Source organism: Martes martes (assembly GCF_963455335.1).
Source record: "Martes martes genome assembly, chromosome: 5".
NCBI lineage: Eukaryota > Metazoa > Chordata > Mammalia > Carnivora > Mustelidae > Martes > Martes martes.
In genome coordinates this window covers 29,519,328-29,536,124 of record NC_137892.1, presented here as the reverse complement: position 1 = coordinate 29,536,124, position 16,797 = coordinate 29,519,328, and the positions used below count along the sequence as shown (strand labels likewise).

Below are 16,797 nucleotides of genomic sequence, written 5' to 3'. Positions count from 1 at the left end.
AAAAAAAAATCTTTAAAATAAAAAAAAAAAAAAAAAAAGAAAGTCTGCTTCGGGGGCATCTGCGTGGCTCAGTGGGTTAAGCCTCTGCTTTCTGCTCAGGTCATGATCTCAGGGTCCTGGGATCGAGCCCCGCGTCGGGCTCTCTGCTCAGCGGGGAGCCTGCTTCCCCCTCTCTCTCTGCCTGCCTCTCTACCTACTGGTGATCTCTGTCGAATAAATAAATAAAATCTTAAAAAAAAAAGACTGCTTCTTCTTCCACAAGGAGGATTTTTATAGGGGAGCTAGTATACACATCCAGAAACTCAAAACATTCACATCCTTTGAAGTCCTATTCCTGGGACGTTGCTCTGGAAAGTGACGTCAAATTGTCATGGGCATCGCTGTTTGGTCAGTCCAGCATCCGGTCCCCATGGCCTGGAGATGGCTACCCACTTTCTTCAGGGAATCAGAGCATTCCCTCAAGTACTTCTTATCGGTAGGGGAGGCAGACCCTATGGATGGGTACATACGTGGCTCACTTGATAATTATTTATTGAGTGCTGGGTAGAGCTGCTCACAGGGGCAGCCATTGTGGTCCCCATGAAGAAAGAAATGGTTCAAACATCTACCACATGAATATGTAACAGGACATCAGGTAGTCATAGTCTCTGAAGAGAAACAGCAGGGAGAGAGGACAGAGTCAAGAAGTGATCTGGGAAGTCCTGGGTGTAGGCTGAAGGAAGTGAGGGGGCAGTTAGCCACGAGGACATGGAACAAAGGATATGTGAGCCTGTGACCCTGGGTGATGGCCGCGCTGGTGGTTTCAAGAAAGATCAGGGTCCAGGTGTGCAGAGCAAGGGTGGTGGGGAAGTGAGGTGGAAGAGGAATGTCCTGAAGGATGTCCTGGGCCTGGTGACTGGCTCAGGGAAAGGGCATTTGACCTGAATCATGGTAGTGAGTCTTAATTGTGGGACTTTCAATGGAAATATTGGGAAAAAATTGCCATCTTGCTTCTCAGAGGCTGTAAAGGAGCAAGCCTGAGAATGAAACCCTCACAAAGGGAAGCCGATCCAGGAAACAGAAAGCTGTATTCCCGAAGACGCCAATGAGCTCCTGAGTCCAGCCATGCCTGAAGCACATCTCTACACTGAGCTCTTTAGCTCAGCTGAGCTTTAGCTCTTTAGCTGAGCTCTTCAGCTCTGCAAGCTAATACATTCCCTTTTTTTCGCTTAAGCCAGGGCAAATTGAATGTTTGTGACTTGGAACTTAAAGTCTTTGTTTAACAGAGCAATAAGGAAAAGTTTTATGTACAAAAATGTGAATTGCAGGGACACCTGGCTGGTTCTGTTGGTAAAGCTTGTGACTCTTGATCTTGGGATCGTGAGTTTGAGCCCCATGTTGGGAGTAGAGTTAACTTAAAAAAAAAAAAAAAAAAAAAAAAAAAGATGTGAATTGCAGAATTATTTATGCTAACAAGATACTGAAGCAACTTGAATGTCCCCCAAAATGGTTATAAGTCATACATCCCATAATAGACTAGCGTGCATTCATTAAGACGAATGATATAAAACTTAGAGCAACATGAGAAAATGGCCCTTTTCAAGAAAAAAGTAGGAATTCTGTGTGCGGCATGATCTCAAGCAGGTAAATACATTCTCACAAGGCAAATGCAGCAAAATATAAATTATCATAAAGCAAATGCAAATGGTGGGATTTTTAAGCTCTTAAGTTTATATATAAATACACACACATATATTTTTGCTTGTTTTGGTCTTCCAATTTTCCTCTAAGGTACATTTCGTATTAATAATTAGAAGAAAAGTATTTAAAAATGTTTTTAAGGTAACATGGGAGGACATTGGAAACAAAAATGTGTTAGCCGCACAAAGTGCCACAAGTCTCAGTGTCAGAAGGTGGGCACGTGAGCCACTGCTCCCCGTGTGCATGGGGACACGGACTTCGGCCATGTAGTTTTTTTTTGTTTTTTGTTTTTTGTTTTTTTAATTAGTACGAGCATAATGACCTTTCCCTAGTGACAAAGCAAAAAGCGGTTCATTTTCAAAGTGTGGAAACTCTAAGAGCACTTCACGCCAGGGAGTAAAACAGCCAGGCTGTGTGTTCTAGCAGATAGCCAATGACCCCAACGACACACCTCCTGCTCAGAGCTGTTTGTGTCTCAAACAGAGACGGTCACGCCTTAGACCAAAAGTATCCCCAAACTCATAACTATCAACTACTGCTTTCTGCAAAAGCTTTTGAAGTCAACAGTTCGCTCTTTGGGCAATCGTGCTGTGAGAAGGACACGTAGTAGCAAAGGGCATGTGCAGAAGCAGAGGAAAATTATCCTGGCCACCACCACCACCGTGCCCCTATTATTGAAATTTGGTCCTGAATCACTTCAGTAAGCAATTGAAAATATTTTGGTATCCTGAGCCCTGAGTTGTTTTATTCCAAGTGCTGTTTAGCAATTCTGGGGATCGTCAAACAAGATAAACTTAAGTAACATTTATTCCTGGGACAGACTGATAATACTTGAAAAAGTATTAATTACTTCACGTCTGATGAGTTTTGAGCAGAACTCACCAAACTCCTTTTTTGAAAAGTTCAGCCGTTTTGAGTTACAGAAAGACAAAAACATGGCAAGGATTTTATAGCAGGAAAAGGATTTGTTTTTGTTTTTCAACATTCCTATAATTCAGACAGCTGAAGAAATCTTTGATCTGGAAAGCTTGGAAATTCAAAGCCCCCCAAGGCATTTTTTTTTTAATTAAGAAAGAGTAAAAACAGTATTTGTAATGGAAAATTTTTGTACTGTTAAATACATAACGGCTTTTACTTAAGTCTGTCATTCATCTTGTGGACTTGCCATTTCGGCCAAGCATAGGTTTTAGGTGTAATATAACATCACCTGCCTGAAGGTTTGCTGGTGTTACTGATATTCTTGAATGATGGAAAAGCACTTGGCACTAACACAGAACAACAGTGACGAGTCACAGGAGTCCTGTCTGGAAGAGAGAGAGGGAAAAAAAAGGTCCATCTGACAAATACTCAAGCCAAGACCACATGCATCACAAAATCCATACGTGGAATTTTCATCCCATCACTAGTTCCCACAGAATGCTCAGGAGTCAGGATTTGGAGCATAGGGAGAGAACCCAACATGCCAATATCCCCCTGATGCCCACTTCTGAGGTTTTCTTAGGAGTCATCTGTACCCACATCCATTACTTTTTCAGAGGGTGGGAAGGACTTTCTTCCCAAAGCACACTGGGCACGTGTAAAGTGCTGTGAAAACTCTGGTCCCCTTCTGTCCCAGGTGCTAAGTAGCAGGTCCTGTAATTTGGATAGATCCTTCCATTTGAAAACCTCCATCTTTTCTTCCAACCTGGACACGGAGACGGGTCTGTCCCTGAGCCTCTTCTGAGCACTGGGAGCCACACTGTGACAGGATATCATGAGGACAGGAATGAGAACCAACCAGCGCGGAGCAGAGAGATTCAAGACTTCATTTATCCGCACTGGCTGGGAAGGATAGCTCTCTCACAAAGATCTCAGAACTTCCGAGGTGCTTCCAAACCTTGTACAAGCTGTTTGCTCTGCCTCGCAAGCCTTCCTCACCGCGTCAGCTCCCCGTGACTCTGCAGGACTCAGTATGAGGCTCCGTCTGTGAGCCTTCACTGGAAACTTCCTCGGCCAGGGTTCTAACTGCTTGCTTCTAGATGTCTCCCATCCCCTCTGGGACTGGAGGCTCCTCTAAGGCAAGGATTAGATCTTCACTGTAACACCCACCCCCGCTGTTTTACACATAACTGATGCTTAGTAAGTGTGTTCAGAACCAGTAACCAAAAACAATATGTCTACATTTATACCATGAGGTACTTAAAATCTCCCAGGACTATAAAGATCATTCAACATTGGCATTCATCTTTCCACTCATTCTGCTTTTTCAAAGACTGTTGCCTTTAAAAAAATATGTATCTTCTGAGTTGAGGTTTGAAGGGTAGGGTAGAAGTAGATCAACAAAGATGAGGTGGGCGTCCAGCAATGAAAGGAAAGGTCCAGGTGGTGGTAAGATTTAAGCGGCAGTGTCTGTGGTGGATGGTAGCTGACTTCCATGTCATTCCTTGGCTGAGAGCATGGCTGACTGCCGGCAGCTGGTGGAGGCTCAGCCTTGAGCCGAGCTGTTTGGGTTCAACCTGAGAGGCGATGAGAAACTACTCTCTCTAGTCGTAAATACTATGGAAGTCAGGTCGTCCACCCTAGAAAGGCTCACATTTGAATCCTCATCTGTTGGGGGATTCCTGTGGCGTGCCTGGTGCAGGGGGTGGGGGTGGCCAATGAGAAAAGTATATATGATCCCACCACACACCACTTGGAAACTCAGGCAGGTATCAATATCATGCCCTTGGCCATTAGCATCACAGGTTTGCCCTCAGGGCTCTGCTCTGCTCCTGGGTACGTAGCATCTTACAGACTCTAGTGCAAAAAGTGGGGAAGAATTCAGCACCCAACTATCACCACAATGGCAACAATTCAGATTAGTTTCCTTCTGCTGGTGTCTCAGTAATGCACCTAGTCTCCTTTTCATGCTGCTGCAGCTATAACTCATGAAGGAGGGGTCACTGTGTATGCACTGGAGAAGAGACCAAGATGGAAAGGGTTTATCCAAAAACCTGGAGCTCCCTGGGGATAGGGGTTCTGTTCTCATTCAGGCTGCTACAGCAAAGTACCACAGACTGAGTGGTTTGTGAACACCCTTTTGGAGACTGGTGGCCAAAGAGGGTACTGGTGAGGGTCCTCTTCCTGTTCCATGGACTGACATCTTTTTGTGGTGTCCTTGCATGGTGGACAGAGCAAGGGAATTCCCTGCTTGCATGACCTAACCACCTCCTAAAAGCCCACTTCCAAATACCATCACCCTGGGGAGTAGGTCTCAACATATGAACGTGGGCGAGGGGGGGCAAACATTTAGTATAAAGCAGGTCCCAACCTCCCACTCCCAGCCCCAGTCAATGAATGGCACCACCATCCCACCGCTTCGCGAGCCCAAAACCCGTCCTTGACTTCTTTCTCCCTTCCTTTTATGTACTACATCCAAGTTCATCATTAAGGTCATTGGTAAGCTGTGCGATATATCTTGATATCCACATCTCATCCTCTTCACAGCTACCACCCTCCCACAAAGGGTCATCGCTCACCCAGATTATTCAAGGGGTTCCCTAACAGTCTCTCTGCTTCAGATCCTGCACCTGGCCAGTCCATTCCCCATCAGCAGCCAGAGGGATCTTTTAAAGATTTTTATTTATTTATTTGACAGAGAGAGAGATCACAAGTAGGCAGCGAGGCAGGCAGAGAGGCAGGCAGAGAGAGAGGGGGAAGCAGGCTCCCTGCTGAGCAGGGAACCCAATGTGGGGCTCGATCCCAGGACCCTGAGATCATGACGTGAGCCGAAGGCAGGGGCTTTAACCCACTGAGCCCCCCAGGTGCCCCCCAGAGGGATCTTTTAAAAATAAATCGGCTCAAGTGTGATTCATCATGGGCATTATCCTAAGTGGTATATTGTTTGTTGATGTTTACAAGCTGTCTGAGGATTTTTTTAAGTTCATGGTTTAAGATATTTCATGCTGGGGCAGCTGGCTGGCTCAGTGGGAGGAGAGTGAGACTCTCGATCTCTGGGTCATGAGTTCAAGTTCCACGTGGGGAGTAGAGACAAACTAAATAATAAAAAAACTTGAAAAAAATTTTAAAATGTCTCATAATTTAAAAAATTAAATGAATGTAAAAAATAAGATTGTCAATTATACCTCAGTAAAGCTGAATAAAGGAAAATAAAATAGATCATATTTCTTCTGTGTAAAACCCATCAATGGCTTCTGATCACACATAGGCTATGAGTCAAAGTCTTGAAAGCCACCTCTCGAGGGGAGTGCTGTGGAATATGGCATCAGCCCCTCATTGTCCTCCACACTCACTGACTTTCTGTGAAGACTTGATACAGTTCTCTCCTGATCAGGGAACCTGCTCATCTCTCTGCTGTACACTCCCCTCCCCCTTTCTTTGCCTAATTCCGCCAGTACTCTTTAGGTCTCAAGTTCAGTGCCACTTCCTCAGAGAAGTTTTCTGCCCTGCCCTGATCTAAATTAGGTATCCTCCTTGCAATTGAAGTCAATTTTCATTTTTCCTCATAGCAAGGAACACACTTCATAATGACAAATTTCAGGGATTTTTATCCATCCAATAGCACAATATTCTATAAGTTCCATGAAGTCACATTCAAATTCAGATTCAAATTTAGAAAGATACCAAGGATTCAGAAAAACATTTTGTTGCCTTCTATGAAGAAAAATTACCATGATAACAGATACAAAAGTTCATATGATAGAAGATAATTTCAAAGTGTGAGAGCTCTTATCTTTTACTACACTTAAAATACCTTATCAGTTTTGCGAAGATGCTATTGGGTTGGACTGTTGTAAAGGTATCATCAGCCTTCTGTTGTAGCCCTCCTGACAATGTTTGACTCTGTGTCTGCTCCCCCTAGAAATAGTGAGGTTATTTTTTTTATTAAAAAGATTTTTTTTAAGTTTAAGCATTTAAAAAATATGCAACACGAAAATAATTTGAAATGTCTTAGTGTGGTTCTCAGACTTCCTTGTGCCCGAGAATCACCTGAAGGGCTTACCAGATCTCCAGGCCCCACACTCAGAGCAGTGACTAGAGTCCGTATATCTGGGGCAGGACCTAAGAAATAATACTCCAACAAGTTCTTGGGTGATGCAGATGCTGCTGGTTCCAGGTCCAAACTTTGAAAATCACTGCCCTAGGGCATCTCCCCAACATGGCTTCTAACCACTGAATTAGCTTCAACATTTGTTAAGTAGGATAGTTTAAGAAATCACCCAAGTGTGTAGTTGCCCAACCCAATCAAATTAGTGAGCAATTGTAGGAAATCCTTGTTTTCAGATCAGGATGTAATGAAACGTTACAGGAACTGGGGAAGATGTTAGCAAATCCTCATTCAAGGTCACTGACTCCACATGCACTTATGAAGTTTCTGCCGCCCTTGAGTTGGGCACTGGGAACACGGGCACTGGGTATCTACTCCTTCAACAGTGTCTCCTGAGATCTACTCCTGGCCCCGCACTGAAGGAGGAACAGAAACAAGTCAGGAGATGCCTCTGCTCTCCCGGAGCTCAAGTTCTTTGCAGGGGAAAGACAGTCAACAAATAAGCAAACAGGATAATTACAGATGGTGAAAACTGCTATGAAGTAACAGTTTGCTCTGATGCACAAGAAGTCAGAGAGAGACAAACACCACATGATTTCACTTACATGTGCAACCAAAAAACAAATGAATGGACACACAAGCAGACTCACAGATACATATTGGCGGTTGCCAGAGGGGAGGGGGTGGGGAGATGGGCTAAGCAGGTGATGGGGGTTCAGAGATACAAACTTCCAGATACACAATAAGTAAGTCACAGAGATGAAAAGTACAGCACAGGGCATAGAGTCAACAATGTTGTAATAAGGTTGTATGGTGTCAGATGGTGACTGCACTTATGGTGAGGACTGGGTAATGTACAGAATTGTTCAATCATGTTGCACGCTGGAAACTAGTGTGTGTCAATTCTACTTCAATGCGAGGGATGTTTAAAAATCATGGTGCAGACTGGCGTGACCAAAGAGGGGTTCTTTGTGGAGGGGAGGTGTAAGCGGAGACCTGCAGGTTTGAGAATGAGCATTTTCCCAAGGGAGAACAGCTATTTCAGCCAGAGACCAGCAGGTCCCGAGGAAGGACCAGGGTTGGCAAGTCCTGGGGACGGAAATGCCAGTGTCACCATTGGATGAACACCTGAAGGAGGAACTTGGAGAGGGTGGCGGGAATTTCAGCTTTACGTGGAAATGGAAGCTCCTGGAAGATCATGAGCAGGTGACACGATCTGATGGACACTTGAAAAAGACACCTGCGGCTCTAGTGTGTCGATCAGCCTGCAGTGACAGTGGACCCAGGGAGATGCGGGAGGAGGCTGCAGCTGGGCACACAGAGCCCGGTTTCATCACGTGGGAGGGGAAAGCGCCCGGTAATTTGCAATGTCCTGTAGAAAGATCAGCAACCGCTAGACGCCCTGCTCTTTCCCACTGGAGTACTCACGTGTGGCTCAAATATGCGCATAAATACAAACCATTGTACTGGGAAACTGATGGGGGAGTGCATGAGCCTAAATTCGGGGGATAAAAGTTTCAAAATCTGATCTCCTTTATTAACTGGTAGCCTTGGCCAAGGTCTTTTGTCTTTCTAGCTTTCATTTCTCTCTGTAAAAGTGGAATGGTAAGAATACAGACCTCATAAAGATGTCGTGAGTCTTCAGTGGGACAATCTATGGAAAGAATTTAGCCTAGAACCTCTCGGCACCCAAATTGGCACTCAGACGTAGTAGCTACTTACCAATCCCTCTGAACTTCACGTTCTTTTTCAATGAAAGCTCATAAAAAGTTTGTGAAGTTATATTGGGATGAGGTCTGAAAAAAACCTTATCCAACACTATGTAGCACTCAGTAGGAGCTCAGCCCACAGGAGTATCCAAATAGAGTGTCAAAGCTGGAAACACTGTTGCGGTCTCTGACTGATGATGGGAGAGTCCTGAAGACAGACAACGGTTCACATTCTAGAGGTCAGACTGACGGTTCTACTCCTAGGATATAAAACCAAATTCTTCTCTAAATAATTCTAGGGACTTCAGAGGTTTACCGTTTTAATGTACCCTGCTCCCCCTCACACAAAAGTGAATGTCTCTTCGTCCTCACCAGAGCCCAGACTTTCACTACGCATGCTCTCGGGGCAGGACACATAAATGTTGCAGAAATATCAGTTTTGAGTTAGTGTCTGCTTCTTCCCTGGGTTTCCGCTGTGGAATTCAAGATCTGTGATTATCATCAAGGATGAAAACCACAACAAAGCCCGGATGAAAAGGACAGCTTCAAAGTTGCGTCTATAGAGAGGCTGGAGAGGACAGCCTTACTCCCTGAACCTCATAACCAATTCAATTAAACGGAAAGATACTCTAGTAAATGGCCCCAAATTCCAAAAAAAGCAATGATTCTGTCTCTGTTCTTTAGATGCCTGACACAGTGCCTTAATCTGGTGAGGGAGCTCAGAGGCATGGATGAGGAACTGAATACATGTTCAACAAGGGCATCCATGAGACCACGACTCACAGGTGTCTGTCGCTCTTGCTGCTTCTGCAGAGTCCTGCTCTCTGAATGTCGGTGTCCCACCCACCAGCCCCAAATTCATACATTGAAACCTAATCCTCAGTGTGGTGGTGTTTGGAGGTAGGACCTTTAGGAGGTAATAAGGGATGGGTGCCCCTTTAAGAGGCTCCAGAGAGATTCCTCACCTCTTTCCCACCACGTGAGGACACAGGAAAGATCACCCCACACCAGACCCTCAAGTGCCAGGGCCCTAGCTTGGACTTCCCAGCCTCCAGAACCATGAGAAATGGATCAGGCCGTTCACAAGCCGCCCAGTCTGTGGTGTGTTACACTCCCTGAAGGACTATGAGGAGCACCTACCTCCCTGGGGCCTCCTGCGGGAGTGGGAGGGATGTTCTCTTCATAGTGGGTCTTGCAGGAGGTAGGAAAGTCAGCAGCCATGAAAGAAGAATAGTTCATAAAGCGACTTACCTCCTCACATCCCTCCAACAGGGGTTCCTAACATACGTGTGTTATCGGCATCAACTTGGCGGTTTTTCGAAGTACCCAAAGAAAGGCCCCTACCCAGCCCAGATTTAGTGATTCAGAGACCTGCCGATCCCGATGTGGACGTGGCCCCGAGGGAGAACTGGTGTTTGAGAGGTTGTCGGGGAGAGGAGCATGGCACCCAGGATGTGTGTCCAAATCCCTCCTGCTCCCCGGCAGATACCATTAATTGGTTAGTGCATTACATCCGTACTCACTTAGAATCCTTTAAAAAATAAAACTTGAAAAACATTTTGGTAAACATGCATGACATGACATTTACCATTTTAACCATTACAGAGAGTACAGTTCAGTGGCGTCAAGTACAGTCACACTATCATCCAAGCATCACCATCCCCCCATCTCCAGAACTTTATCTTCCCCTGCTGAAACCCAATACACATTGATTCCTCATTTCTCCCTCCCCCAGCCACTGACAACCACCGTTCTACTTTCTGTTTCGAGGAGCTGGACTATTGTAGGTATTTCATAGTAGTAGAATCACACAGGAGTCGTCCTTTCACTTTCACCCAAGCTATAGCATGTATGAGAACTTCCTTCCTTTTGAGCACTGAATAACATCCCATTCCATGCACAGACCATTTTGTTTGGCCATTCATCTACGGATGGACACTTGTGTTGCTTCCACCTGTTGGTGTTTGTGAACAATGTTAAGAACTGGGGTGTGCAAATAATCTGTTCAAGTCCCTTGACTTGGCTCCCTCCAGGTATACACCCAGAAGGGGGACCTGCCGGCTCACAGGGTCATCTTTGGAAAAACTGCTAGACCATTCTGCAGAGGACGCACCATTTTACACTGTCACCAGCAATGAGGGTTTCACGGTGTCCACATCCTCGCCGACACTTGTCATTGGCTGCTTTTGAGAGTCACCACCCCAATGGCTGTGCAGGCATCCTCGGCCGAACATGTTGGACAGCCATTACCATTTCATCAAAAGGTGACAAAGGAGATGAAAGCCATTTGTTCTTTCTCAACTGTGATCATGGGATTTCTATGCTTTTCAAAGTGAAATGAGACTGCGGACTTACCAGGTTGGGATGGTCAGCATGATCAGGGTTGTAGAGATGGCCGGTGGTTTGAAACATTGGGGTGGGGGAGAAAGGACACCAGGAGTGCTGGTCCGGAAATGGCCGTGTGGTGGAGGTGAGGCCAGCGAGGGGCTCTGCATGAAGACCTGGGGGAATTGGAGACCAAGTCCAGGCACACCACCAAATGCACTAAGGAGGAACACAGCAGATATGCTGTCCCCACATCCTGCCTCCAGTGGCAGTGGGGTTTTGGTTTCTTTTCCTTTTCTTTATTCTGTTTATGACCCTCTACCCTTTACTGCTCTATTGTCTACGTTCTATTAAAAGATGGGGTGGGGGGTTGGAACACGTACACTAAATGTCCATTATTTGTTTACACGTGGATGAACTCTCTCTGCAAACGCACACCTAAACTAAGCACAGCGGTTGCTTGTGGCGGGAGCAGGAATACAGAAGACAGGGTGGGAGATTTTCCTTTTCTATAGATCCTTGCATACGCTACTCCATGTTCAACTGTGGAAATATATTCCGTCGTCTTTCCAATGTTCATTCCTGAACTTCAGCGACCTGGAAGTTCCAGCCCCTTCCAGACTCCCTTGAAGCTGGGCATCGAAACAAGATTCTAATGGACGTGCGTTCATGAGATAAGAGTGGAAGATGGAAGTGGGTGAACACCATCTTCCCGCTGCGTGGGGCTGTCGTTGTGGGCAAGCAAGGCCATGGGGATTCAGAGGCAATGGTGCTGTAGGTAGAATCAGCTGGACACTGATCCGGGCCCAGGCCCCCTGCTTCCTGGGTACTGCTATGAGGCATTCCAGGTGGTCCCAGTGACTTCCTGAACTTACTTGCTGGTAGCTGGATCATAGGTACAGTGGTGTGTGTTTTTTTTTTTTCTTTACCTCAGCAGCTCCAGGAGCAGCCTCCTAATTCCTCCTGAATTCAGCCTCCCTGAATTCCTGCTTAAGGCAGAGGCTGTAGCTCTCCTGGCAGGCAGAGTACCAGATGTTGCTGGAGGATTCCAGGAGTCACTCCTGGATTACCTCCTAGGAGTTCACTCTCCTCATCCTTCCAAAAGATTCTACGAGCATCCAGTTTCTTATTAGTCCATTCTGCTTGAAATACCTACTGTGGCCTCTATTTCCTATGATGGAATTGAAATGGAATATGAAATTACATATTAAAAATCATTAAATAATAAATAAAAGTCATCACTAAAAAAACAATCCTCAGAAGAGATTTCCTGAGCAGCGTGCCACCAAAAATGCTTGGTTTTTATATTTAAAAAAATTCCTGGGGTGCCTGGGTCGCTCAGTTGGTAAAGCATCTGCCTTGGGCTCAGGTCATGATCCCTGGGTCCTGGGATCAAGTCCCACGTCGGGCTCCCTGCTCAGTGGGGAGCCTGCTTCTCCCTCTGCCTGCTGCTCTCCCTCTCTGTCAAATAAATAAATAAAATCTTAAATAAAATAAAATAAAGGCGCCTGGGTGGCTCAGTCGTTGAGCGTCTGCCTTCTACTCAGGTCATGATCCCAGGGTCCTGGGATCGAGCTCTGCATCGGGCTCTCCGCTCGGCGGGAAGCCTGCTTCTCCCTCTCCCACTCTCCCTGCTTGTGTTCCCTCTCTCGCTGTGTCTCTGTCAAATAAATAAATAAAATATTTAAAAAAAATAAAATAAAAAATAAAATAAAATCTGCTCTCTCTCCCTGTCAAATAAATAAATAAAATCTTAAAAAAAATCCTGCCCTCTTTGTAAGTCATCGCCTATTTAATGAGTACCTATTTGCTTAAAGATGAGGTAACTTAATACTTAGATTAGAAATAAGCACCTATGTGAGAAGTTGTGTGTGTGTGTGTGTGTAAAAAGATAAGACACAATTTGTGTTTCCAGTGTGTGTGTGTGTGTAAAAAGATAAGACACAATTTGTGTTTCCAGTAAAATCCTAGAAGACAAATTCAAACACTTCTTGTTCTTTGTTTTTATTTAACTCAAAATAGCTAACAACAAAACATTTAAAAAATATCTCCCACACATGAGTATTCAGTTATTTTTGGTTCATGACACTAGATTACAGAGTCCTTGCCTGTTTCTAGCATGAAGTAACACATCTATCATAATCGTTATCTCTCAAAGTCCGCAGCAGGCTTGAAACCCGTATATTTAGATCCTAACCAAAAACCATGATTTAGTTATTCATTTTGAACCCAAATATTTTTCTCCCACACAGATGCTTAGTAAAATGAATAACCATAAATAGGCTAGCTATGAATCAGTTTTCGACGAAATGCCCCCATACAGCACATACATAGTTTGTATATATGCTTTTGTCCTTTACTACTCAAAATATGAATGTCAGTGAGATGTACAGTGGAGTCAGCTCATCCGTTGAACTTATACCAATTCCATATAGGAGGTCAGCGAAAGGGAAACAATAAGGAAAATAACGATGAATCCCATGAAAATCCCACCAATTGAATGAAAGAGTAAACCCTGATGAGGGTTGAAGAACCTTGAGGAAACCAAGCGCTACCACTGTGGCGTCTCCTCAGGTAAAGTCAGTTCACGTCGGTCTCTCAGAAGACAAGCATCCTGGAGGGCGCAGGGTGACTGATTCTAGTGTTGAAAGGTATGTGGTTCTATGCAACATTGCCCTAAACGAACGCCGACAATGTCAAATGGTCTTCAACGGAAGAAACTGTCCTTTCTTCCAACACCGGAGGAAAACCTGGTTGTGTGGCACGTGCAGATTTCCAATATGGCGCCTTCTGAAACGGCTGTCAAGGAGGCGCTCTCCACGTTCTCTTTCATCTTAGGTCCTGACACTAGAAGCTAAGCCCCAGGCATGAAGCAACTCCACTGCCGTGTGAATCGCCATGAGAGTCTTAAAAATGCCCTAACCGCGTCAGCATAGTTTAATTTCCAGTTTAGTTCCGTCCTCACATCCAGCACAGGCTGTTTCTGTGATCCTCCCATGGAATGTACCTATCACTGACCGAGAAAATCTCATGGTGAGAAGACCGGCGTCCTAAAATCTGAACCACCACCAAAAAAGCTACCAAAGCAGATCGGTCTCAGCCACGCTTCCCGATAAGATGTTTAATCAGCAAACAGTGCAACTAAAGCAGAGAGGAACTTCTGTTTTGTTACACTTGCCCCTCCCTGCCATTGCCTACAGTTTCGAAACTGGCAGCTACCTTCTTCGTCTCAACCACTTGGCCTTAACCTCAGCACCGCCCAGGTTCAGGTTCTATTTTTAAAAGCACCATTCTAATGGAAATGTCCCTGCCCTGCCTTAAGCTGGGGCTGTGAATTTTACTGCGAGCTAGAGCTGTTATGTCATAGAGTTTAGGTTGATTTGGCAGATATCGATTTCCGTGAAACCCGCTTCAGCTTCTTCGAGCCATGGAGGATTTCTACCTGGGCTGGAGATGGGGGTAAAATACCCCATGGAGGACCCCTTCAATAACCACATTTGGAAAATCTGAAAAACAAAAGGAAAACAGCTTCTCTTAGGCACGGCCCTAAAACGCAACGACCGCATTCTGCAGACCCATACAAGGCGAGGCCCCCAGCAACTCGGGGACCCGCGTCACCCTGCAGCCTGCTCTCGCTGAGGACGCGCTATCTGTCATGTCGCCGCGGCCGAAAGCCGCTTGGGTGCACGACCAGGCTCTGCAGGAATGCACGGCCAGATTTGTAGCTTATTGATTTAGGGGATGTTCTAATGGTTAATGCTGCTAGGCCCCAGCTCTTTATCTGAATGTTTTCTCACAAGGAAGATGGATTACACTGGCAATTCAATTTCTAACAAAATCTCAATATACTTGAAGGAATTCCAAGATTTCTACTGGGAATACTTGGCTGCAGTTTTTCCATTGTGGTTTACAGCAGCGTTCAGTCCAAGCTGTCCTGAGGACGGTCATTCCGTGGCGCACGCGTCCCGGGAGCAGGAGGAACGGGGGCCGTCTTCCCCAACTGAAAAGGGCACACTTCTGAGGAAAGCCATCCCGTCAGGAAAAAAGAGCCACGTTTTTAGAGGAGGCGTGCGTTCGACGGGGTGCGTTGCAGTTATCAGGGCAGGTAAAATACGAACGGATACTTTGCACGGGGGACCCCCAACCATCACATGACCCAGAGGTTCAATTTCTCAACTTCAATCTGCAGGTAATTAATTATATCTAGGATTTACATGAAAGCCCACCGCTTTCTTTCTTTCTTTCTTTCTTTTTTTTTTAAGATTTTATTTATTTGACAGAGAGAGATCACAAGTGGTCAGAGAGGCGGGCAGAGAGAGAGGGGGAAGCAGGCTCCCTGCCGAGCAGAGAGCCCGATGTGGGGCTCCATCCCAGGACCCTGGGATCATGACCTGAGCCGAAGGCAGAGGCTTAACCCACTGAGCCACTCGGGCGCCCCAAGCCCACCACTTTCAATAAATATCGTTATTATGCAAGGAAATTAGTTGGTCCAATACTTGCAGATAGAAACTAGGACGCTCCCTTATGAACCCAACCTCTGTATAGTACCTACTACATAAAGCCACATGCAAAGGGAGGGCAGAAAGGTTCTCCAGGGAGCAAGCCAGGTGGCCAGTCCGAGGGAGGAGGGAGCCAGGAAGGTTCAAAGACAGGAATGGAGGTTTGATAAGAGAGTGAGGGAGGAAGCCTGAGGGCATGCAAGCCCAGAAATTCTGGCTTTGTCTGAAAAGCAGGGAGAACCACTAGCCACCCCTCTCCTGGCAAGTATTTTAAGCAAAGTGACACAGAACTGAATCCTGTTTGGCAAAGATGGCTCTGGCTGCCATTCAGGGTGCATGGGGACAAGTTCAAAGTGGTGGTGGGTTCCCTGTGAGGAGTAAAGGGAAGTTTCCTAACAGTACCTGCCTGAAAGTTTATTATACAAATTGGAGGGTGAAGCAAAGCACTTGAACCTGTGCTGGGCACATGATTAGTACTTGCTACCATCATGTACCAAGTGCTGGCTAATTAATTAATTAAGAAGTAATGTAACAGTCCCTGCCCATACCATGTAATTTCCACGTTAGGAGGGAGACAGGCAAATGAACACACCCACAAGATATGCCTAAAACATATCTTCAGTATACAAGCAGCTCAATGACTTCTGGGTGATGACGCTGGATTTCTTAGTGTTTGCTTTAATCCAGCATGAAACAACATAATTTTCCATACAACGTATCTTTAATCATCTGTAGTAGGACTTAAACCTATTTTTTTTTCAACCCAATCAAGAGCAATGATTTTGCGAAGTTCATTTTAATTTTAAAAGAATTCCTCCCCCACAGAAGTGTACTGAAACCAAGAGCCGTCAATGGAGATATTGATCAATTTTCAATTAGATGCCCAAAGAGAACACGTCGACGTGCATTAGCAGGTGGGTATTTATTCTCTGCCACCCAAAACATAACAGTTTGTTTGAAGGTTAGTGAAATGACATCATCAACATGTTCAGCTTAAAGAATTTAAATAAGTTTTGGGGAAAAGGACGAAAAGGGAAAAATACCATTAATTACTCCGAGTAATGCTATACCACCTGAACAGGTCAAGCAGTGGTTTAAGTGCAAGGGGAGGGGTGCCGGGGTGGCTCAGGTGGTTAAGCATCCGACTCTTGATGTCGGCTCAGGTCACAATCCTGAGGTCGTGACATGGATCCCTGCATCAGGGTCTACGCTCCGCACAGACTCTGCTTGAGATTCTCCCTCTGCCCCTCCCCCTGCTTGAGCCTGCTCTCTTTCCTTCGGTCTCCCAAATAAAGAAATAAATCTTCAGAAGGATAAATAAAGGGGAAAACTGAAGCAGGGCGCGAGGCTTGAGGGTGAGGAGACCAGAAGGTGAGGAAAGACCTCTGTGGGCAGATACCAGGGGAAGGAGGGTGCGGTGGACACGCGCGAGGGTGTCCAGGCAGGGCATTCCCAGCAGACAGAAGATGGCCGGCCAAGGCACTGCGCTTATGGTCCAGCAAGTGCTGAGCAACTGGCAGAGGCCGGAGATTCAGAAGGTGAGCATGACAGAGAGAGA

At 45.6% G+C, this 16,797-nt stretch overlaps 1 protein-coding gene across 2 annotated transcripts in view; it reads right to left on the bottom strand.

The window, feature by feature from the left end:
• Positions 1-12,721: 12,721 nt before the first annotated feature.
• The window catches only part of SNX24 (sorting nexin 24), a 156,167-nt gene continuing 152,091 nt past the window's right edge, over positions 12,722-16,797 (bottom strand). The window contains exons 7-8 of one of the 2 annotated variants that reach the window (XM_080805012.1): positions 14,183-14,246; positions 12,722-13,753 (exon numbers count right to left, since the gene is read on the bottom strand). In XM_080805012.1, coding sequence (XP_080661138.1) covers positions 13,702-13,753; positions 14,183-14,246 — 116 coding nt within the window. In that variant the 3' untranslated portion in view covers positions 12,722-13,701. Of the gene's footprint in view, positions 13,754-14,051; positions 14,247-16,797 lie in introns of those variants that run through there. The other variant, XM_080805013.1, reaches the window with a different exon arrangement.